Source organism: Cervus elaphus, chromosome 14 (assembly GCF_910594005.1).
Source record: "Cervus elaphus chromosome 14, mCerEla1.1, whole genome shotgun sequence".
NCBI classification, from domain to species: Eukaryota; Metazoa; Chordata; class Mammalia; order Artiodactyla; family Cervidae; genus Cervus; species Cervus elaphus.
The window spans coordinates 62,789,436-62,807,934 of NC_057828.1; the positions used below are offsets into that span (position 1 = coordinate 62,789,436).

General features: G+C 36.5%; 1 protein-coding gene across 4 annotated transcripts in view; it reads left to right on the forward strand.

Moving 5' to 3' along the window:
* CEP350 (centrosomal protein 350) overlaps positions 1-18,499 on the forward strand; it is a 163,915-nt gene that overhangs the window by 93,274 nt on the left and 52,142 nt on the right. For all 4 annotated transcript variants that reach the window (XM_043922764.1, XM_043922766.1, XM_043922765.1 and 1 more), the window contains 4 exons: positions 4,825-5,021; positions 5,631-5,815; positions 6,283-6,370; positions 17,804-17,950. In XM_043922764.1, the coding sequence (XP_043778699.1) occupies positions 4,825-5,021; positions 5,631-5,815; positions 6,283-6,370; positions 17,804-17,950 (617 nt within the window). The remainder of the gene's footprint in view (positions 1-4,824; positions 5,022-5,630; positions 5,816-6,282; positions 6,371-17,803; positions 17,951-18,499) is intronic.

Sequence of the window (18,499 nt, forward strand, 5' to 3'; positions counted from 1 at the left end):
TGGTTCCTCTCCCTTTTCTACATTCAGCTTGAACTGGAAGTTCATGATTCACATACTGTTGAAGCGTGGCTTGGAGAATTTTGAACATTACTTTCCTAGCATGTGAGATATGAGTGCAGTTGTGCAGTAGTCTGAGCATTCTTTGGCATTGCCTTTCTTTGGGATTGGAATGAAAACTGACCTTTTCCAGTCCTGTGGCCATTGCTGAGTTTTCCAGATTTGCTGGCATATTGAGTGCAGTACTTTCACAGCATCATCTTTTAGGATTTAAAATAGCTCAACTGGAATTCTGTCACCTCCACTAGCTTTGTTCATAGTGATGCTTCCTAAGGCCCACTTGACTTCACATTCCAGGTTGTCTGGCTGTAGATGAGTGATCACACCATCGTGGTTATCTGAGTCATGAAGATCTTTTTTGTATAGTTCTATTGTGTATTCTTGCCATCTCTTCTTAGTATCTTCTGCTTATGTTATGTCCATACCATTTCTGTCCTTTATTATACCCATCTTTGTATGAAATGTTCGCTTGGTATCTCTAATTTTCTTGAAGAGATCTCTAGTCTTTTCCTTTTTGTTGTTTTCCTCAATTTCTTTGCATTGATAGCTGAGGAAGGCTTTCTTATCTCTCCTTGCTGTTGTTTGGAACTCTGCATTCAAATGGGTATATCTTTCCTTTTCTCCTTTGCCTTTTTAGCTTCTCTTCTTTTCTCAGCTATTTGTAAGGCCTCGTCAGACAACCATTTTGCCTTTTTGCATTTCTTCTTCTTTGGATGGTCTTGATCCCTGTCTCCTGTACAATGTCACGAACCTCTGTCTCTAGTTCTTCAGGCACTCTGTCAGATCTAATCCCCTGTATCTGTTTGTTGCTTCCACTGTATAATCATAAGGGATTTGATTTAGGTCATACCTGAATGGTCTAGTGGTTTTGCCTACTTTCTTCAATTTAAGTTTGAATTTGCCAAAAATGAGTTCATGATCTGAGCCACAGTCAGCTCCTGGTCTTGTTTTTGCTGACTGTATAGATCTTCTCCATCTTTGGCTGTGAAGAATATAATCAATCTGTTTTCAGTATTGACCATCTGGTGATGTTCATATGTAGAGTTTTCTCTTGTGCTATTGGAAGAGGGTGTTTGCTATGACCAATGCATTATCTTGGCAACACTCTGTTAGCTTTGACCTGCTTTGTTTCGTACTCCAAGGCCAAATTTGCCTGTTACTCCAGGTAGCTCTTGACTTCCTACTTTTGCATTCCAGTCCCCTGTACTGAAGAGGACATCTTTTTTGGGTGTTAGTTCTAGAAGGTCTTCATAGAACCATTCAGCTTCAGCTTCTTCAGCATTACTGGTTGGGGCATAGACTTGGATTACTGTTATATTGAATGGTTTGCCTTGGAAATGGGCAGAGATCATTGTGTCATTTTTGAGATTGCATCCAAGTACTGCATTTTGGACTCTTATTGACTATGATGGCTACTCCATTTCTTCTAAGGGATTCTTGTCCACAGTAGTAGATACAATGGTCATCTGAGTTAAATTCACCCATTCCAGTCCATTTTAGTTCAGTGATTCCTAAAATGTCAATGTTCACTCTTGCCATCTCCTGTTTGACCACTTCCAATTTGTCCTGATTCATGGACCTAACATTCCAGATTCCTATGCAATATTGCTCTTTACTGCATTGGACTTTACTTCTGTCACTAGTCACATCCACAACTGGATGGTGTTTTTGTTTGGCTCCGTCTCTTCATTCTTTCTAGAGTTATTTCTCCACTCTTCTCCAGTAGCATATTAGGCACCTACTGACCTGAGGAGTTCAGCTTTCAGTGTCATACCTTTTTTCATACTATTTGCCTTTTCATACTGTTCATGGGGTTCTCGAGGCAAGAATACTGAAGTGGTTTGCCGTTCCCTTCTCCAGTGGACCACGTTTTGTGGAAAGTGGAAATTAAAAGTGATCACCCTGGATTTTTAGCTGAGGAGATTTCTAAGCAAAACATTGAAGGCCTGGCCTAGTTTCTTCTTACTGCTTATAGTAAAATGTGAAAGAAGAAATAAATTGAAGAAATTATTCTGCAAAAAAGAACCAGAATTTGAAGATTTGGAAAATTCTCAGGCTGTGCATATTGTATAAAAAGGAGAAAGCGAGTTCTGGAGAGAACACTAAGGGTGCAAGTGGACAGTTACTTCATAAAGACATTGCCCGTGGATTTAATCAGCCACCTCAGCATGTTTAGCTGAAGCCCGGAATACAGATGGGATTGTGTGAGCAGAGACATAACCAGTTTGGACTAATGGGCAAGAGACAGGATGAAGAAGGAAAGCTTTCAGACTTCTAGGATTCTGTAGGATGAGACATTAGAGCTATCCAACTGTGAACATGCCTATAGAAGATTAAGGTGGCTAGAATTGATGGGGCAACCAAGATCCAAAGAAATTAAAACTTTGAAAGACTAATATGAAGAAGAAAGTAAGAAAAAATCTAGGTCACTTTGGTTTGGCAATGATTTCTTAAATATAACACCAAAAGTACAATCCATGAAGGAAGAAATTGACATGATGTACTTTATTAAAAATTTTTAAACTCTTCTCTGTGAGAGAGATTATTAAGATAATGAAAAATCACAGACCGTTAAAAAATATTTGTAAAACACATATTGGATAATATACTTATCTCCAGAATATGTAAAAGACTCTTAAAACTCAACAGGAAAATCAGCAACCCAATTAAAAAATATGCAGAGATCTAAACAGATGCTTCATTGAAGAAAACATACAAATGGCATGTAGACATGGGAAAGGTCTTCAATATCATTGTCTCCAATATCATATATTTATATGGAAATAAAATTAAAATCTCAGTGAGATACTGTAACTTGCCTGTTGGAATGACTGAAATCCAAAATAACAACAAATTGGTGGCAAGGATCCTGGGCACCAGGAACTTGAATTCATCACTGATGAAAATGTAAAATGGCATGGTGCCTCTGGATGATATATTCACAGTATTTTATAATGACCTAGTAGTCATATGCCTAGGTATTTACCTAGTAATCTGAAAGCTTAAGTCCACACAAAAATCTATATGTTAATGCTCATGGCATCATCATTCACAATTGCCAAAAAACTGGAAGTAATCAAGATGTCTCATGAGGGTAATGGATAAACAAACTGCTAAATCTATGCAGTGGAATCCTGTTCAGCAAGGAACAATTTGATTCATGGACCAACAGGAATCAGTTTTAAGTGAATTTTACTGAGTGCAGTTAGCAAACCCCCAAAGCCCCCAAATCATATTTATTGTATGATTCCATTTATATGACATTCTGGAAAAGGCCAAACTATAGGGGTGGAAAACAGATGAATGGTTCCCAGGTATCAGGTGGAAGACAAAGTGATAGACTACAAAGAGATGCACAGAAGAACTTTTAGTGTGAAACAGCTGTTACATAGTAAGGTATTGTGTGTTCAGCATGTACTGTCTGATGTGCATTTGTCAAAACCCTAAAACTGTACATTACAAAGAGTAAGCTTTAACGTATGCAAACTAAAGACACACACACACACTAACCAGCTTGTTGGAATGGGGAGGCCCCAGGATGGAGTGCAGTCTGTGACAAATCAGCCTAAGTGCAGTACAAATGAATAGCACAACCACACTGAAGGGGTGGGGGTGGAGGGAAAAGGAGCTGGCCCAGGTAAGTTTGGAAAATGGTATTTTCCAGTGGGAATTGTAAGCGTAAATACAAAAGGAATAGTATAAAAACTCTGTATTCTAGTTGGCAAATTAGTTTTTCACAGATGGACAGTTTACAGTTGTTTATGTATCTGTTGGAGTTGAACAGATAAGTAAGTGGATGTTAAATTGTGGGAAATAGATTTCTCAGTGTTGGAGATAGAAATTATAGACATACAAGAAAGGAAAACTAGAATGAATCCTGTGATACAGGATCAGAGTCAGAAACATCAGTATGGATCATGTTTGGATGGGTGGATGGATACAGGAACGTGTGTGTGTGTGTGTGTGTGTGTGTGTGTGTGTGTGTGTGTAGATGGGTTAGTATACCTGCATTTATTAATATTACTTGACTCTCTCCACTGAGAGTGGAGAGAGAAGCTCAGTCAACTAAGGGAGAGTGGAGAAGCAACAGTGTCCCAGTAGCTATAAGGACAACCATGCCAAGATTATGGTTTCTAAATACTCTCCAATAAAAGAAACCAGAGCTCTTTGGAGAAATGACTGATTCTAGGACTATACAGGGAAAATATGAAGTGAAAAAAGGATTGAAGGGCAGGGGGAATGTCAAAGGCACACAGGAACCAATCTAAAAGAGCTATTATGTTTTTAATTAAGCATGGGATTGATGAATTTCTCAAAATTTTTTCATTTGCATTTCTTTGACTTCTAGTCATGTTAGTCTTTTTTAAAAAACTTAATTTTGGCCATTAATATTTCGTTTGTGAAGCATCATATCATGGCAATTTCTCATTTTTCTGTAGGGGTCTTTGTTGTTCAGTTTCTCAGTTGTGTCCAACTCTGCAACCCCATCGACTGGTTTTCTGATTGATTTATAAGAGCTCTTTAGATACGAAGTACATTACAGTTTGGCCATATTTCTTGTACTAGTATTTTTAGATCTTTTAGGTTTTTTTCTGTTTCTTGTTTGTAAAGTGAGTGCATTTTGCTTATTATTCTATGCCTATTAATTACTAGTGTTCAGTTCTTTAATTTGTTAGATGGTCCTATAAAGATGCAACAGGGGCTACTAATTGAATATCTGCTGAAACTTTTGTAATGATAACATCTTCTTGCTCCATATTCTTTTAGATTCAACTTCTGTTGCAACAGAATATTCCCTGAAATTTGATGAATCCATGACAGAAGATGAAATAGAAGAAAAATCATTTCGATCTTTACTACCTTCTGAGAGTCATCGCAGATTTAACATGGAAAAGAAAAGAGGCCATCATGAAGACTCTGATGAAGAAACTTCCCCAGAAAAGACTACACTGTCCTCTGCCAAGGTGTGTTTCAGTTTACCCGTGGAGATACTTCATATATATAGTTGTGGATATGCTCTCTCAAAGGTAGGAGGTATCGTTTTGTATTTGAACTCAGTTGTCAGCTACAATATTTTTCCTAAGGTACCAATTTGAGGGTTTTTTTGCGGGGGGGGGGGGCAGTATAAAATTTAGCTTTGCTTTCCTTATAAAGTAGCTTATAAACATATTCCTTGAAATAATACATAAGACCTTTGAGGATGTGAGCCAAAGTTATATCTTTAGCTTTTTCATTCACTTCAGTCTTACAACACTTTATTCCATTAAAAAAATTGCATTTATATAATTCTTCTTATTAAATTTTAAACCTTTTGGATAACAGGGAAAATTCTTACCATCCCTGGGACAGTGCCTGACTTACTCTAGTTATTTGTTAAAATTTTATTGGCTGAATAAATTAGCAGTTGAATGTTACTTTCTCTCTCCCTTTTTTTTTGAAGAATGTTCTTTAACATGGTTGGCAGCCTTTCTGTATACATAATTTATTTTTATAAGTGCATCCCTCTTTTAATGAAGTTAATTAAGTTCCAAAAGGTATAGGCAGTGATCAAGATGACTTAAACTCTCTCTCAGGAGCTGAGCATGCCATTCTCAGGAGGACAAGACAGCTTTTCCAAATTTACTATGGAGATGGTTCGACAATATATGAAAGAAGAGGAAATGAGGGCAGCTCACCAGTCTTCACTCCTGCGTCTCCGTGAAAAGGCCTTGAAGGAGAAAACTAAAGCTGAACTAGCCTGGTTAGAGCATCAGAAAAAGTAATTTCTTTCAATGAACATAATTTTGACTGTTCAGTTTCTCCTTTCATGAAATGCTTTGTTTTTAAAGATGTTTTTGTTTCCTCATTTAATTTGATCAACCCTGTTTCTCGAGCTAGAAGTACAACAGTCATCGTTGGATCATGTTGCTTTCAAGACCTCCTACTCATATAACATTCTCTTTGCATTTCTCCCATCACTTAACTGACTCTTATATTGTTATTTTATGCTTAACTACTTTATTGTGTTATAGATTCTCAAAGCTATTCTATATTTAAAGGACATAGTCTAAGATTTGCTTATATCACATATCCAATAAAATATTGGTTGGGATAGGAATTGCTGCATGAAGCAACTGTTTTCTACATTTGAAAATGTTAAATGGTTTAAAGACTTTAAGGGGTTTGGAATTCTTGATATTTGAATAGGAATTTAAACTAATTTTGTCTCAATGGGAATGATTACAGACATCTACGAGATAAAGGTGAAGATGATAAAATGCCCCCACTCCGGAAGAAACAGCGTGGTTTGCTCTTAAGGTTGCAGCAAGAAAAGGTATGTTAGGAAAAACAAAGGGTACAAATTAGATTGTGAAATCTATTATTTTGCCTAATCTTTTTTTCTTGTTATCTCATTGAAGGAGATTTAGTTGATATTAACCACTCTTTATGCCTACTACTATAATTACAAGAGTTGCTTAATGGCCTACTGTATTTCTTCTAAATTAGGATTGTGCTTCACTGCTAATAGAATACAATATTGAGTCAAACCTTCTGCTTTCATTTGCTCTGTAAAATATTGTACAATTGTGTTTTGATATGCGTATTTTAAAAATTATAATATTTGTAAGTCTAATTGGATTAACTTTTTAGTCATTGTTTCCCTAAATAGACTTTTAAGATACATGAATTACGAATTGACAAATATTTAGGCTTAGTGAACCTAGCAAGACCTGGGATTTGAATCCTGGAGAGGCAGTGTAGTGTCATGGTTAAGAATTCAGGCTTTAGATTCAGATTGTTGTTGTTTAGTCACTGAGTCATGTCCAACTCTTTGCAAGCCTCTGGACTGGAGCCCACCAGACTCCTCTGTCCATTGGATTTCCCAGGTTAAAATACTGGAATGGATTGCCATTTCCTTCTCCCGGGGATCTTCCCGACCCACGGACTGACCCATATTGACAGACAGATTCTTTGCCACTAAGCCATCAGGGAAGTCCTAAATTCAGATTGCCTAGATTAAAATCTCAGACCTACCAATTATTAGTTTTATAATCTTGAAGTTACTTATCTGTGGCTCAGTTTCATTTTCTATAAACCGATCATAATAGTAATAACATACTTTGTTGTTGAGAGGAATAATGAGTAAGTATATATAATAAATTTAGAACAGACCTTGGCACAAAGGTAAATGCTCAATAAATGTTAGTTGTTATTATTTGAATTCCAGCTTTGCCAGTTGCAACTGTGTAATCATGGTCAAGTTTAAGTAACTCTCTGAGACTTAGTCTCCCCATCTATTGAAGTGAGATTATATTTCATATGGTGGTTGTGAGGATTAAATGAGGTAACATATATAAAATGTTTCACATTGCCTGATAAGTATTTAATAAATTCTAGTTTCCCTTTATTGACCTGTTGCCAGGTACTAGCTGTTATGTTGGATAATCTATGAATTTAATCATTTGAGTTGTATATTGGAGTGTTACTTAATAGTTTGTTTTTGTTTAACTTTGCCATAGAGGGAAAGTTGGTGGTCCAGTGGTTAGGATTTGGTGCTTTTATTGCTGTGGTCCAGGTTCGGTCCCTGGTTGGGGAACTAAAATCCTACAAGCCACATGGCATAGCCAAAAAAAAAATGTTCACCTGAGGAAGCATCACTGGTCATATGAAGTTGAAAAACCTTTCAACTTTTTTTTTTTAAGAAGTTATTTTTTTAACCCCAAAAAAAGGTTTTAAAATAACTTAAAATTCTCCCTTAGTTGAAATAAATAATTTTTTACAATATTACAGTAGCTTTCCCTTTGTGAAGCAGGAAAAAACTGAGTTTACAGATAATTTCTCATTCTGTGGGCTTGTTTTCACTTTCTTGATGCTACACTTTGAGACACACAGTTTTTAATTTTGGTGAATCTGTTATTTTATTGTATGCTTGCTGATACCAAATTCTACTTTCATTAGTTTGAAGATATACTTGTTTTACCTTCTTTTTTCTTTTTTCCCATATTTTTTGGCTATGCTTTGTGGCACGAAGGATGTTAGTTCCTTGACCAGGAATTGAGCCCATGCCCCCTGCAGCAGAAGTGTGGTGTCTTAACCACTAGACTACAAGGAAAGTCCCTTACCTTCATTTTTGAAGGATGTTTTTAACCAGGTATAGGATTATTTTCCTTCCACCTTTTTAATGATTTCATTTTCCATTGTCTGCTGCTTTCCTTTGTTCCCATGGAGACACAATTTAATTCAACTTGAAAGAAAAGTGAAAGTGAAGTTTGCTCAATCGTGTCTGACTCTTTGTGGCCCCATGGACTATGCAGTCCATGGAATTCTCCAGGCCAGAATACTGGAGTGGGTAGCCATTCCCTTCTACAGGGGATCTTCCAAACCCAAGGATCTAACCCAGGTCTCCCGCATTGCAGGCGGATTCTTTACCACCTGAGACACCAGGGAAGCCCAAGAATACTGGAGTGGTTAGCCTATCCCTTCTCCAGCAGATCTTCCCGACCCAGGAATCGAACCGGGTTCTCTTGGATTGGAGGAGGATTCTTTACCAACTGAGCTACTGGGCCTCCTTTTTTAATTCATTATTTCCAACTCCATCGTTTGGACATTTGTGTGTCTGCTACTTTTGTCTATTATTTTTTATTATCATACGATCCTTTTTCTTTGTATGCCAGTAATTTTTTTTAGTCAATGCTGGACAGTGTGTATAAGTAACTGCAAAGGCTCCAAATGATGTTATCTTCCCTTAGGATTTGTTTTTTCCTCTGCTATGCATTTGGAGTGGTCAGCTGTTCATTTTATTCCACTCAAGGGCTGATCTGGGTCGGTATTGGGTTACAGTGTTGGTAAGGCTCAGTCTGCTGCCTTGCATCGAGCCTAGATTGTGACCCTGCAGGGATTTTAGCTAAAAGCCTGGTTAACTTTTTTTTTAACCAGCACAAGAGACTATAGGATTTCTGCTGTGCTGTTGAGAGGTTTCTGGCTTAATTCCTTAGCCTTTTTGTCTGTGCTACTTTAGAATTGGCAGATACTTTGAGGGGAAGACTGAGTTTGAAGCATTAAATCTGAAGTTTTAAGACAGGTTTAAGATTTAACTCTCTTAGGTCTCCAGTTTTTGTCACTGAAGTTCTCTGTAGCTGGTGAGAGTTCCTGAAACTGGTATAACCCCTTTCAGAGCAGTTTGATTGTATCTAGCTAACTTGAAGACACATATAATCTGTGACTCAGCATTTCTGTGTCTTGGTATATATCCTTGAAGCATTTGCACTGTATAGGGGAAAGTGGAAACAGCTTATTTCTTCAGTGATAGATGTAATAGAGCATATTTCTGCAAGAAAATATAACAATGCAGGAAAAAGAGTGCACTAGATATAAAACCCATTCAATAATGGTAACATTCTGTATCTCTGCTGTCCAGTACCTGGAGAAGGAAATGGCAGTCCACTCCAGTATTCTTGCCTGGAGAATCCCATGGACAGAGAAGTCGGCAGGCTACCATCCATAGAGTTGCAGAGAGTCGGACACAACAGGCGGATTCTTTACCAACTGAGCTATCAGGGAAGCCCAGATAGTAAAGAATCTGCCTGCAATGCAGGAGACCCAGGTTTGATCCCTGAGTCGGGAAGATCCTCTGGAGAAGGGAATAGTTATCCACTCCAATATTCTTGCCTGGAGAATTACATGGACAGAGGGGTCTGGCAGGCTACAGTCTGTGGGGTCACAGAGAGTCAGACATGACTTACGAGTAAACAACAACAACATACATAGCATAAAATAAACATTTAAAAATGAATATACCATTAATCATTTTAAAGTGAACAGTTTGCTTCTACAACCTTATGGTTTATTCTTAAGAGAGACACAAACATTTCCCCCTTAGAACCCATTAAAAAAATATTTTCTTCCTGCTAGTCTTGGATTGGGTGAAATTATACATTCATTGATTTAGAAACTCGGGCCTAAGCGAGTAGCAGTTTTCAGTAGGTGTTTTGTAGAGCTCTGGGAATCCCTTAGACCTTTTTCATGGGACACGGAGATCAAAACTGTTCTCATGAGGACAGTGAGATGTGAATTTGCCATTTTTATGTGTTGATACTTGCACTAAATGGTGCAGCAGCAATGGTCGGTAAAACTGGGTAAAACTGCCGAAGCCTCATTTAGCACAAATCAAGGCAGTGGCACCAAACTACTAGTAGTCTTTGTATCTTCCACTGTCATACACTTGCAGCGAAAAGAAGCTAATTTCACTAAAGAATGTCTTGATTAAGTCTAGTAAAATTATTTTTTACTATGCTGGCATTTGAGTACTTGTTTTCATATTCTGCATGACAGGAATGGGAAGCCTACAATGCACTTTTCCTGGATATTAGGGGAAGGTGATTAACTCATGGGAAAGCATTTGTGCAGTTGTTTCAGCTGCAAGCTGAGGTAGCCACATTTTTTCGTGGAATACTATTCTTACCTGAAAGAGTTATCTGAGACAGACTATGTTTATTCAGACTAGGGTGTTTGACTGTCATTTTCTCAGAATGAAAAAAGTGTGCTTGTACTTCAAAGAAGACAGTTGACAGTATTTGTTGCCGATGGTAAAAACTTCTATCTACCACCTAAAACTAAAGAATTTTTCTTAGAGGATCATAGTGATAATGATTGTGATTTTTTGGTATCGTATAATGAAATATATGAACATTTGGAAGATCTTCATAACTGAGTGAACTAAACATTTTCCAAATAATCAGTGCATGGTGTTTTTTTTTTTTAAAAATCAAGCCATAGTGGAAGATGGGATAGGATAAATTAGCAGTATGGGATTAACAGATACAAACTACTGTGCATAAAATAGATAAGCAACATGGAATTACTATATGGCATAAGGAACTATATTCAATATCTTATAATAATCTATAATGGAAAATAATCTGAAGAAAATATGTGTTACTGAATCATTTGCTGAACACTGAGACTAATACAGTATTATAAATCAACTATACTTCTATCTAAAATATTTTTTAAAAACCCCAAAACCCAAGTCAGAGAACAAAAAAATCAAGCCAGACAATAAAGATTTGCAGACATCTGAATACTACTCTTTTCACTAATTTTGTTTTAGAAAATACAATTATTTTCTTAAAAGTGTGCACAATGCCATTGTATACACATGACAGTGAAAAGACAAATAATGTCTTAGTATTACGAAGATAGTTTGAGAGTCTCCAGAAAGGAGCTCGGGAACCCCTAACGACCACGGACTATACTTTGAGAACTGCACTTGAGAGGAATTTATACATGTGCCCAAGGAGACAAAAAAGTGAAAGGATGTTGATTTTAGTATTATTTGTAATAGTAGACAGTAGCCTCATCTAACCGTAGGAGTAACAGATCCATGAAATAAATACACCTCCAATGTAATTTTATGCAGGATTTAGGGACAAATCAACATGGAGACATATAAAAGCAACATTTAGTAAATAAAGCAAGATTGAAAATATGTATGTATGATATTATTTATAAAATATTGTAAAACATTATACAAACCAAGCAGTATATATATTTTTGCAGTTAACTACAAATATTTGTAGAAGAATTTTAAAAGGCTATATACTGTGGAAGTGTATATACCATGATAGTGGTTACCTTTATGGGGTGGGGTAGGGGATTGCAGACTGGTGTTATCTGTAATATTTTAGTTCTTTGTAAAATTTAAGACTAAGAGGAAATATGACAGAATTATAACAGGTGTTAATTTTGGATTTTGGAAATTAGATGTTTATTGTGCACTTGTCTGCATTTTCAGGAAGTTTCAAAATTTCTCAAACATGATTTAAAGAAATTATAATAAGTTATTCATATCTTTATTATGCTTACTTTATTGATGAGAAAACAGATTACAAGAAATTTATGATAAAAAAGGATAATCATTAAATTTTAATGATTATTATGATTATTAATGGTGAAGTGTGTCATCTTTTGCTCACTGTTAGCAACAGAAACGGAGAAGGCAATGGCAACCCACTCCTGTATTCTTGCCTGGAAAATCCCATGGACGGAGGAGCCTGGTGGGCTGCAGTCCACGGGGTCGCTAATAGTCGGACACGACTGAGCGACTTCACCTTCACTTTTCACTTTCATGCATTGGAGAAGGAAATGACAACCCACTCCGGTGTTCTTGCCTGGAGAATCCCAGGGACGGCAGAGCCTGGTGGGCTGCCATCTATGGGGTCGCACAGAGTCGGACACAACTAAAGCGACTTAGCAGCAGCAGCAGCAACAGAAAATAATATCCTTTGTGGAGACTGTTTGATACAATGTTGTCTTAAGTGTTTTCTGTTGGCATTTTATGTGGAGAAAATTCTTTTCTGAAAGCAATTTTAAAAACTGTTCTAAGGGCCATAAAATGATTCATTCTGTTTGACTTGTTTGTCCTACTTTTTGGAATCTCTCCTAAAGAACTAACCTGTAGTATGAAACAATTATAGGCATTAAAGCATTATTTGGGATGGAGTTTACAATAGAATAATGGTTATATTAATTACTTTACATGATATGCAGTTATTAAATAACTAACAATTGAAAAGCACTATGGAAAAATGTGAAAGGTATGTTAAGTTTTAAAAGGGGATGTGAGGAAATAAATGAAGCAGAGAGGAAAAAAGAAAAAAAGATCAAAAGAAATGAGGACAACCTCAGGGACCTCTGGGACACTGTGAAACGCCCCAACATTCGAATCATAGGAGTTCCAGAAGAAGAAGACAAAAAGAAAGGCCATGAGAAAATACTCGAGGAGATAATAGCTGAAAACTTCCCTAAAATGGGGAAGGAAATAGCCACTCAAGTCCAAGAAACCCAGAGAGTCCCAAACAGGATAAACCCAAGGCGAAACACCCCAAGACACATATTAATCAAACTAACAAAGATCAAACACAAAGAACAAATATTAAAAGCAGCAAGGGAAAAACAACAAATAACACACAAAGGGATTCCCATAAGGATAACAGCTGACCTATCAATAGAAACCCTCCAGGCCAGAAGGGAATGGCAGGACGTCCTGAAAGTAATGAAAGAGAATAACCTACAACCTAGATTACTGTATCCAGCAAGGATCTCATTCAGATATGAAGGAGAACTCAAAAGCTTTACAGATAAGCAAAAGCTGAGAGAATTCAGCACCACCAAACCAGCTCTTCAACAAATGCTAAAGGATCTTCTCTAGACAGGAAATGCAGAAAGGTTGTATAAACGTGAACCCAAAACAACAAAGTAAATGGCAACGGGACCACACCTATCAATAATTACCTTAAATGTAAATGGGTTGAATGCCCCAACCAAAAGACAAAGATTGGCTGAATGGATACAAAAACAAGACCCCCATATATGCTGTCTACAAGAGACCCACCTCAAAACAAGAGACACATACAGACTAAAAGTGAAGGGCTGGAAAAAAATATTTCATGCAAATGGAGACCAAAAGAAAGCAGGAGTCGCAATACTCATATCAGATAAAATAGACTTTCAAATAAAAGCTGTGAAAAGAGACAAAGAAGGACACTACATAATGATCAAAGGATCAATCCAAGAAGAAGATATAACAATTATAAATATATATGCACCCAACATAGGAGCACCGCAATATGTACGACAAACACTAACGAGTATGAAAGAGGAAATTAATAGTAACACAATAATAGTGGGAGACTTTAATACCCCACTCACAACAATGGATAGATCAACTAAACAGAAAATTAACAAGGAAACACAAACTTTAAATGACGCAATGGACCAGCTAGACCTAATTGATATCTATAGGACATTTCACCCCAAAACAAGCAACTTCACCTTTTTCTCAAGTGCACACGGAACCTTCTCCAGAATAGATCACATCCTGGGCCATAAATCTAGTCTTGGAAAATTCAAAAAAATTGAAATCATTCCAGTCATCTTCTCTGACCACAGTGCAGTAAGATTAGATCTCAATTACAGGAAAAAAATTGTTAAAAATTCAAACACCTGGAGGCTAAATAACACGCTTCTGAATAACCAACAAATCATAGAAGAAATCAAAAAAGAAATCAAAATATGTATAGAAATGAATGAAAATGAAAACACAACAACCCAAAACCTATGGGACACTGTAAAAGCAGTGCTAAGGGGAAGGTTCATAGCATTACAGGCTTACATCAAGAAGCAAGAAAAAAGCCAAATAAATAACCTAACTCTACACCTAAAGCAATTAGAGAAGGAAGAAATGAAGAACCCCAGGGTTAGCAGAAGGAAAGAAATCTTAAAAATTAAGGCAGAAATAAATGCAATAGAAACTAAAGAGACCATAGCAAAAATCAACAAAGCTAAAAGCTGGTTTTTTGAAAAAATAAACAAAATTGACAAACCATTAGCAAGACTCATTAAGAAACAAAGAGAGAAGAACCAAATTAACAAAATTAGAAATGAAAATGGAGAGATCACAACAGACAACACTGAAATACAAAGGATCATAAGAGACTACTACCAGCAGCTCTATGCCAATAAAATGGACAACTTGGATGAAATGGACAAATTCTTAGAAAAGTATAACTTTCCAAAACTGAACCAGGAAGAAATAGAAGATCTTAACAGACCCATCACAGGCAAGGAAATCGAAACTGTAATCAAAAATCTTCCAGCAAACAAAAGCCCAGGACCAGATGGCTTCACAGCTGAATTCTACCAAAAATTTAGAGAAGAGCTAACACCTACCTTACTCAAACTCTTCCAGAAAATTGCAGAAGAAGGTAAACTTCCAAACTCATTCTATGAGGCCACCATCACCCTAATTCCAAAACCTGACAAAGATGCCACAAAAAAAGAAAACTACAGGCCAATATCACTGATGAACATAGATGCAAAAATCCTTAACAAAATTCTAGCAAACAGAATCCAACAACATATTAAAAAAATCATACACCACGACCAAGTGGGCTTTATCCCAGGAATGCAAGGATTCTTCAATATCCGCAAATCAATCAATGTAATACACCACATTAACAAATTGAAAGATAAAAACCATATGATTATCTCAATAGATGCAGAGAAAGCCTTTGACAAAATTCAACACTCATTTATGATTAAAACTCTCCAAAAAGCAGGAATAGAAGGAACATACCTCAACATAATAAAAGCTATATATGACAAACCCACAGCAAGCATCACCCTCAATGGTGAAAAATTGAAAGCATTTCCCCTGAAATCAGGAACAAGACAAGGGTGCCCACTCTCACCACTACTGTTCAACATAGTGTTGGAAGTTTTGGCCACAGCAATCAGAGCAGAAAAAGAAGTAAAAGGAATCCAGATAGGAAAAGAAGAAGTGAAACTCTCACTGTTTGCAGATGACATGATCCTCTATATAGAAAACCCTAAAGACTCTACCAGAAAATTACTAGAACTAATCAATGAATATAGTAAAGTTGCAGGATATAAAATTAACACACAGAAATCCCTTGCATTCCTATATACTAACAATGAAAAAACAGAAAGAGAAATTAAGGAAACAATACCATTCACCATTGCAACAAAAAGAATAAAATACTTAGGAGTATATCTACCTAAAGAAACAAAAGACCTATACATAGAAAACTATAAAACACTGATGAAAGAAATCAAAGAGGACACAAACAGATGGAGAAACATACCGTGTTCATGGATTGGAAGAATCAATATTGTCAAAATGGCTATTCTACCCAAAGCAATCTATAGATTCAATGCAATCCCTATCAAGCTACCAACGGTATTTTTCACAGAACTAGACCAAAGAATTTCACAATTTGTATGGAAATACAAAAAACCTCGAATAGCCAAAGTAATCTTGAGAAAGAAGAATGGAACTGGAGGAATCAACCTGCCTGACTTCAGACTCTACTACAAAGCCACAGTCATCAAGACAGTGTGGTACTGGCACAAAGACAGAAATATAGACCAATGGAACAGAATAGAAAGCCCAGAGATAAATCCACGAACCTATGGACACCTTATCTTTGACAAAGGAGGCAAGGATATACAATGGAAAAAAGACAACCTCTTTAACAAGTGGTGCTGGGAAAACTGGTCAACCACTTGCAAAAGAATGAAACTAGAACACTTTCTAACACCATACACAAAAATAAACTCAAAATGGATTAAAGATCTAAATGTAAGACCAGAAACTATAAAACTCCTAGAGGAGAACATAGGCAAAACACTCTCCGACATAAATCACAGCAAGATCCTCTATGACCCACCTCCCAGAATATTGGAAATAAAAGCAAAACTAAACAAATGGGACCTAATGAAACTTAAAAGCTTTTGCACTACAAAAGAAACTATAAGTAAGGTGAAAAGACAGCCGTCAGATTGGGAGAAAATAATAGGAAATGAAGAAACAGACAAAGGATTAATCTCAAAAATATACAAGCAACTCCTGCAGCTCAATTCCAGAAAAATAAATGACCCAATCAAAAAATGGGCCAGAGAACTAAACAGACATTTCTCCAAAGAAGACATACAGATGGCTAACAAACACATGAAAAGGTGCTCAACATCACTCATTATTAGAGAAATGCAAATCAAAACCACAATGAGGTACCATTACACGCCAGTCAGGATGGCTGCTATCCAAAAGTCTACAAGCAATAAATGCTGGAGAGGGTGTGGAGAAAAGGGAACCCTCTTACACTGTTGGTGGGAATGCAAACTAGTACAGCCACTATGGAAAACAGTGTGGAGATTCCTTAAAAAACTGGAAATAGAACTGCCATATGACCCAGCAATACCACTTCTGGGCATACACACTGAGGAAACCAGATCTGAAAGAGACACATGCACCCCAATGTTCATCGCAGCACTGTTTATAATAGCCAGGACATGGAAGCAACCTAGATGCCCATCAGCAGATGAATGGATAAGGAAGCTGTGGTACATATACACCATGGAATTTTACTCAGCCGTCAAAAAGAATTCATTTGAACCAGTCCTAATGAGATGGATGAAACTGGAGCCCCTTATACAGAGTGAAGTAAGCCAGAAAGATAAAGAACATTACAGCATACTAACACATATATATGGAATTTAGAAAGATGGTAATGATAACCCTATATGCAAAACAGAAAAAGAGACACAGAAATACAGAACAGACTTTTGAACTCTGTGGGAGAAGGTGAGGGTGGGATGTTTCAAAAGAACAGCATGTATACTATCTATGGTGAAACAGATCACCAGCCCAAGTGGGATGCATGAGACAAGTGCTCCGGCCTGGTGCACTGGGAAGACCCAGAGGAATCGGGTGGAGAGGGAGATGGGAGGGGGGATCGGGATGGGGAATAAGTGTAAATCTATGGCTGATTCATATCAATGTATGACAAAACCCACTGAAATGTTGTGAAGTAATTAGCCTCCAACTAATAAAAAAATTTAAAAAAAAAAAAACCCAATGGAGTAAAAAAAAATAATAATAAAAATAAAATTTTAAATATAGTAATGAAAATGTAAATAAATAAATATAAGAAAAAAAAAAGGGGGGGGGATGTGAGATTATCAGTCTGTTGTGGTTATAATTAAATTAAGGAATCATGTTAAATTATTTTACAGTGATAGAGATCTTTCCTCCTTCACTACTAAAAAATTTTTCAGTGTTATTTTATCTTGAAATTCTTTATGTATGTAGTTTTGTGTATGTAATGATTGGATTTTCTTTTTAAAATATTAGTTTGAATTTGTCCCCTCCAAATTTTAAACCCTCTCCTAAATCTTTAAACCTTAGGCAGAAATTAAACGTCTTCAAGAAGCCAATAAGGCAGCTCGGAAGGAGAGACAACTGATTCTTAAACAGCAGGAGGAGATAGAAAGGATCCGACAGACCACCATAAAACTGCAGGAGAAGTTGAAGTCTGCAGGGGAGAATAAATTGGTAAACTACGTGAAATTCTTGTTTGCTTTCTGCCTCATGTTGCTTGCTAACACCTAACTCTGCCTCCTTACATGATGGATGTGTGTTCATCCCAACACTATGATATAGTAATGCACCAGGATAAAGTTGTATGTACGTACCTTTATATAAAATGAGAGTTCTAATTTTATTTTCCCCATGGATGATTATTTTGAATGGGACACATAAGTCATACATTAGTTTCAAAATGTTTTCCATTTATAAACTCAGTTGGGAAAAAGAGCTTTGCTTTTTGCTAACCAATCCAAATATGTTCTTCAGAATTAATGGGAGGAATTAATTTTTTTGCTCTTTATGTGATACCTCTTTCAGCTGTCTAATGTCCTATATAATGATACAGGGCTAAAGGAGATATTCAGACAAAAACAAAATTGGACTTATTCTGAAATATTGTAAAGTGTCAGTATAGTGTTGGAAGATTCAGACTGTATAGAAATATAGTTAAATAATACTTTAATATTCACTGCTTTGATTTTTAAAATACACTTTAAAGTTTGAAGCAATCTCAAA